The sequence below is a fragment of the Lygodium microphyllum genome, chromosome 28, assembly GCF_053477565.2.
Source record: "Lygodium microphyllum isolate KBCC chromosome 28, Lygodium_microphyllum_v1.1.10, whole genome shotgun sequence".
Classification (NCBI taxonomy): Eukaryota; Viridiplantae; Streptophyta; class Polypodiopsida; order Schizaeales; family Lygodiaceae; genus Lygodium; species Lygodium microphyllum.
In genome coordinates this window covers 28321869-28327613 of record NC_141162.1, presented here as the reverse complement: position 1 = coordinate 28327613, position 5745 = coordinate 28321869, and the positions used below count along the sequence as shown (strand labels likewise).

Below are 5745 nucleotides of genomic sequence, written 5' to 3'. Positions count from 1 at the left end.
GCATCTAAGAGCTCCTAACCAAGAGTTTAGAAGGCCAAACTAAAGGTGCAAAAGTAAAGTTAATTACCAAGATATTAGGATATGACATCATGATGACACCTTCTTTCGTGAGACCACGATTAACCAAAGATGCTCGAAAACAGGCTTTAGTACTACCCATGAAGTGCATACATGTTTTTTGTTGTGGTGCTTTTACAGAAAGACAAGTAGATGAAGCGTTTGAATCATAGGGGGCAAAAGTGTCTTGGAGTATGATTACATGTAAGGTAGCTAAGGGCATTTACACACACACACACACACGCACACATAGACATACTTATATTGATATAAATATAAATATAGGTCTACGAATGATATTTCATAGTATGTATAGTGAGAGAAAGTGTGTGTGCGTGTGTATATATATAGATATATATGGAAATGGATTCGTGTAAGGCTTATATCCTTAATCAATAATAGTAGAGGGAGTGAGGGGAGTGAGAGGGAGGTTCAATCAAGCAAAGCCACTCATCATATATAATCTGCATGGAGAGAATGCAGAAGCTCATGTGTTCAAATGGCGTCCTCTTCTTCTCCATCTCCGTCTCCTTCCCCGTCTCGTTCTTCTTCTCCATCTTCTCCTCCTCCTCCTCCTCCTCCTTGCTGTTCGTCGTCATGATGGGCATGTTCCTTGCAGATGATAGCTCCTTTATATATTGCGCCGCGCAGAGGGATACTGCACTAGAGGTGGGCTTCTATGGCGGATCGTGCCCTGAGGCAGAGAGCATCGTGCGGACTGTGGTGACTTCTCACTTCCAGTCCGACATCACCCTCTCTGCCGCCCTCTTGCGCCTCCACTTCCACGACTGCTTCGTCCGTGTAAGATGATCAGTCGAACAGAAGATGATATCACATGCTGCGCCTTTCCATTTCCTGCATATACACACGTATATATATATATATACTAGCTAGCCTATGCTGTGCCTTTCCATTACCTGCATATACACACATATATGTAGTGGCTGGCTTGGCTGGCCCACTAATCGCGCTTTGTATAGTTGGTATCACACCACATACTTACATACATGTCTTTGTGTGTAGGCTCAAGTGTTCATATAATTGCTTATCTTATAACTCAGAGTCTAGTCCTACCCTTAAATTGTTCATAATACTTATCTAGCTGAGAGTCTAGCCCTAGCCTTAAATTCCAAATCAAGCAATCCTCCATTAAGAGTTTGACACTTGATAGTGTTATAAGGCCAAGAAAAAAGCAAAGTACTTAATACTAAAGTGAATTAGGGTCTCATTATACCAATCTTGATAAAAGAACCAAATATGAGTTCAATCCTTAATAGAAAACAATGGCAAGAGTCACTACGATGAAAAGCTAAATAAGAGTCTAGTAGCACTTGAGTTATACCTTAGTGTAATCTCAAACTCTCTTCTCCTTCACTACAAGCCTTAGAAAGCTCAAGAGTCAATTTTTTGACTAAAAGATCCTCCACAAGGCGCTAACAAAGAACTTGATAGAGAAGTAGATAAGAGTCTAATACTAGATTTCTATATAATCATGACTTGATATACAATCATCTCATCCACCATTACAACCATTGGTTACGGTCTAGATCAACTACTTGAAATATACTAAATTGTCAAGAGTCATCTTATTCCTACTCTTTAATTGGAGTCTACATGAACCCTTAAACTTCAATGGAAACTACACAAACCACTAAAGTTCTATGAAAACCTTTCCTTAGGTACAATCTAATATAGAACTTGATAGAACATATATTTCAAGGCATAAAATCCAAATCACATATAGTGAACTTGATAGAGTCACCTCATCCACTCCAATTTAGCTCCTCAAATAGCCTAGATTAGACACTAAACTTGACAATCATCAAACCAACCATAAAGTAGATTCTAATTATAGATGGAGTTGAGTTTTTTTACTCAATTTCTTTGGCCATGCTCTCAATGTCATGGTGCATGTGACATGATTAGATTACTCGCCATTCAAGGGTAGATGCACATCACCCATAGACACATAGTAATAAATGGCATGATGTTTAAGGATTGCGGGGCACCGCATAAGTTCTTGTAATGGAGCACTTATAAGTCCATGTGTAAAGACCATCCACAACATTGTGCTAATTTCTCACTTATGGATTCCCTTGCATTTTTTTCAACCTCTTTTTTTTTGCGGTCAATAAGGTATGTGCTTCATATCATGTGAATTCAATATTGGGGATTTTTAAGTTATGAAATTTGCAAAAGTAATTATAGAATGAGGTAGTTTTTAGAGATACCTTTAAAATATACAAATTTGTGATGGAGAAGGGTGTATTGTAATAATGAGAAATTCATAGATAAGAAATCTTATGAACACCAAAGTATCTATGCATATGAACATGATACATGTTTATATCTATGTTACATTAACACTTGGGGGGTTTCACTATATGTAAACCCTTACTATTAGGTGCATTCAATATCTAATTTGAAAACCCCTTATCTATAAATTTATTTTGATAAATCACACCATTTTCTTATTCAACATATGGGCATTCCCATTGAACGATACTCTTTTATATGCAAAAAATATTTGAAAATGAATTTTAGAAATCTATTTTCTTGAACCCATTTGATAGACTTGCATATTTGTGAGCAAAACCCTCCCTCCCCCCCAAAAAAAAACCAAAAAAGGAGCATTACCATAAAGTTATTATTCTTTGTTAAGTCATAAGTTATCCATGTGCAAATGCAAGTCTTATGCATTTCAATTTAAGGTGCTAACTTCAATGCATAGTTGTCCCATATGTGAAGCCTTAAGACGAGCAAGCCATGTTTAATTTACCTAGTACTATTGTTTCGTATTGAAATCAATTAATGTTTTCTTGAAGGGTTGTGACGGCTCCATCCTCATTGATGGATCAAATGTAGAGAGGACTGCTCCAGCTAATAGTGGGCTAAGAGGCTTTCAGGTCATTGAAGAGGCAAAGTCTATGCTAGAATATGAGTGCCCTGGTATAGTTTCATGCGCCGACATTCTTGCCCTTGCAGCTAGGGATGCTGTGGATTTTGTAAGGACATTGGTCACGCTTTTTGAATTGTCAAATTAGTGGGAGAAGTAGTTTCCAATATTTTGACTAGGCAACTAAGTGGATACAATCTTAAAATCTATTCTTAGCTTTTGGGCCTATAGTTTACTTTTAATGTTCTAGTCAACTATTGAAAATTTCCACTAATTTTCATCACATGCTAATCACAACTATTTGGACTTTGATAGAGTGGAGGACCTTCGTGGCTTGTCCCTCTTGGAAGAAGAGATGGAACAATGTCTTTAGCATCAGATGCAAGCAATATGCCTTCACCACTTGATTCTATACCTACATTGATGCAAAAGTTTGCAAAAAAGGGATTATCTACACAAGACCTTGTTGTCCTTAGTGGTAAGCTTGAATTGTTCTTGCATCAACTAGAATCATATCAATGTGATATCAAGATGATTCTCATAGAGAATAAGGGTGTGTGAGTATGGATGCACACCATATGGCATGGACGGATGACTCACCACATCTATGCTTTTCCTTAATATGCGCTTAAATCCAACAAGTACCCCGTTCATTGATTATTTCTAGCGACATCTCGTTAAAGGCATGCTATTCAAGTGGTTGAGCTCTTCCTTGGAGCAAATTGAGTTACTCCAAGGTAAAAGTTAAAGTGTGCTAGGATATTTGTTGGTTGTTTCTCCTCTTTTAATTAATTTTCCATTGTGGTTTACACACACACGCACACACATACACACACATTGTTGCTTGAGTGCTTTCTTGTGCCCCCTTGTTATATTTGATGACAAACCAACTACTTTGGCACAATTTAGCAAGATGCAAGATGTCCATTGCTACCATGATAGCCTCGAGCAAAAGTTTGAGATCTAGAACCAATGGTTTTTTCTCAATGTAATACAAGTTGGTTGGCCAACTAGATTAAGAAAAAGTTTGAGATCTAACACATGGTTTTCATGAATGTGATACTAGGTGGCCATACATTGGGCCAAGTAGAGTGCAGATTCTTTGCGTACAGGCTCTACAACTACTCGGGGACGGGGCGCCCCGACCCTGCAATGGATAGCGGGCTTAGGGAGACGCTGAGGGCGCACTGCCCGCAGGGTGGCGACGGCTCTAAGAAGGTCGCCTTGGACACCGGCAGCCAGACCCAGTTCGACGCCAGCTTCTTCGCCAACCTCCTGCGAGGCTATGGCGTCCTCGAATCCGACCAGAAGCTCATGTCCGACACCACCACCTCCTTCCACGTCCAGTCCTATGCTGACCCGCTCAGTGGCTTGCCGGGCTTCCGGTTCCATGCCGACTTCTCTGCGTCCATCATCAAGATGAGCAGCATCGATGTCTTGACCGGCTCTCACGGAGAGATCAGGAGAGCTTGCTCCTCTTTCAATTAAACGCCTCCCCGCGCCGCCGCCGCCGCCCCCGCCCCCACCCCCACCTCCTTCCACGTCCAGTCCTATGCTGACCCGCTCAGTGGCTTGCCGGGCTTCCGGTTCCATGCCGACTTCTCTGCGTCCATCATCAAGATGAGCAGCATCGATGTCTTGACCGACTCTCACGGAGAGATCAGGAGAGCTTGCTCCTCTTTCAATTAAACGCCTCCCCGCGCCGCCGCCGCCGCCCCCGCCCCCCACAAGTATCATTGTTTAACTCAAGTATGCTTCACTTGCCATTCATCATTACTCTTGACTTCAATAAATGATAAAGGCTTATATCACACGCATGACTATGTACACACACACATATCCACCTATCCCACACATAATAGGATCAAGCAAGAAATATTGCAATATCATTGTCGCATACATGGGTAATGGACCTAGATCAACCAAATATCCCAATCATAAAGACGACATCAATACTCTTCATTTTTGTAGAACAATAATCTCTCTCTCTCTCTCTCTCTCTCTCTCTCACATATCCTACATCACACATGGGAGGCTTAAGCAAGAAATATTGGATCATCACCATTGCAAACATGGGTGATGGTGGACCTAGATCCACCCACTATCTCAATCTCCCAAAGATGACATCAACACTCTGTCTCTTGAAAGTACTAATCTCTCTCTCTCTCTCTCTCTCTCTCTCTCTCTCTCTCACACACACACACACACACATACACATTTGAGATATGAGAGAAGAAGAGAGATATAGACTTACTAGGCTCCTCTAAATAGGTACTTGCTTTGTCACACTCTCTTTTCTGTTTTTGCTAAAAACCATAGGTAAATTACTCGTGGATATATGTGTGCATCATGTGGGTTCAAAATAAGGTATTTTTAAAATACCATTTTATACATTTTTTACATATAAAAGGGTGTAATATAAAGGGATTATTTACATATTGAATTAAAAAAGGTTATGTTTTATTTAAAAAAAACACAGATAAGGATTTTTATAAATAGGTCTTGAACGCACGAGATGTAGAGGATATACATATAGTAACTTCCCCGAGCTAAAAACTAGGCAAGTGACAACAATCTAGCCACACCATACGCAATTGTGATACAAGCATAGAAATTACCCTTTCTTTCTTGAGCTAGTCACATCACTAAGAGGAGACATCATCCCAAAAGGCATCCACACTTTGTCTCTAAAGCAATAAGAAGGGGCATAGTGTTGAAAGATGTGCAATGTACTAGAGTTTGAAAATAGAGGCAAAGAAGGAGATCAAATTGGAAGATAGTAGGTAGGAATG

The 5745-nt window shown here is 40.1% G+C and overlaps 1 protein-coding gene across 1 annotated transcript; it reads left to right on the top strand.

Moving 5' to 3' along the window:
- The first annotated feature begins 375 nt into the window (after window positions 1–375).
- Window positions 376–5152, top strand: LOC148011282 (peroxidase 25-like). Its single transcript, XM_087670097.1, has 4 exons — window positions 376–858; window positions 2883–3062; window positions 3269–3431; window positions 4020–5152. The coding sequence occupies exons 1-4, from the start codon at window positions 526–528 to the stop codon at window positions 4439–4441; spliced, it is 1098 nt and encodes a 365-aa protein (XP_087526223.1). The 5' UTR covers window positions 376–525; the 3' UTR covers window positions 4442–5152.
- Window positions 5153–5745: the final 593 nt, after the last annotated feature.

What these genes read in the sequence shown, in the direction of transcription:
- LOC148011282 (XM_087670097.1), top strand. Translation starts at nt 526, where the DNA reads ATGGAGAGAATGCAGAAGCTCATGTGTTCAAATGGCGTCCTCTTCTTC. An exon ending in CTAGGGATGCTGTGGATTTT is followed by an intron (nt 3,063 to 3,268) that starts GTAAGGACATTG and finishes GGACTTTGATAG; the next exon opens with AGTGGAGGACCTTCGTGGCT. An exon ending in AGACCTTGTTGTCCTTAGTG is followed by an intron (nt 3,432 to 4,019) that starts GTAAGCTTGAAT and finishes ATGTGATACTAG; the next exon opens with GTGGCCATACATTGGGCCAA.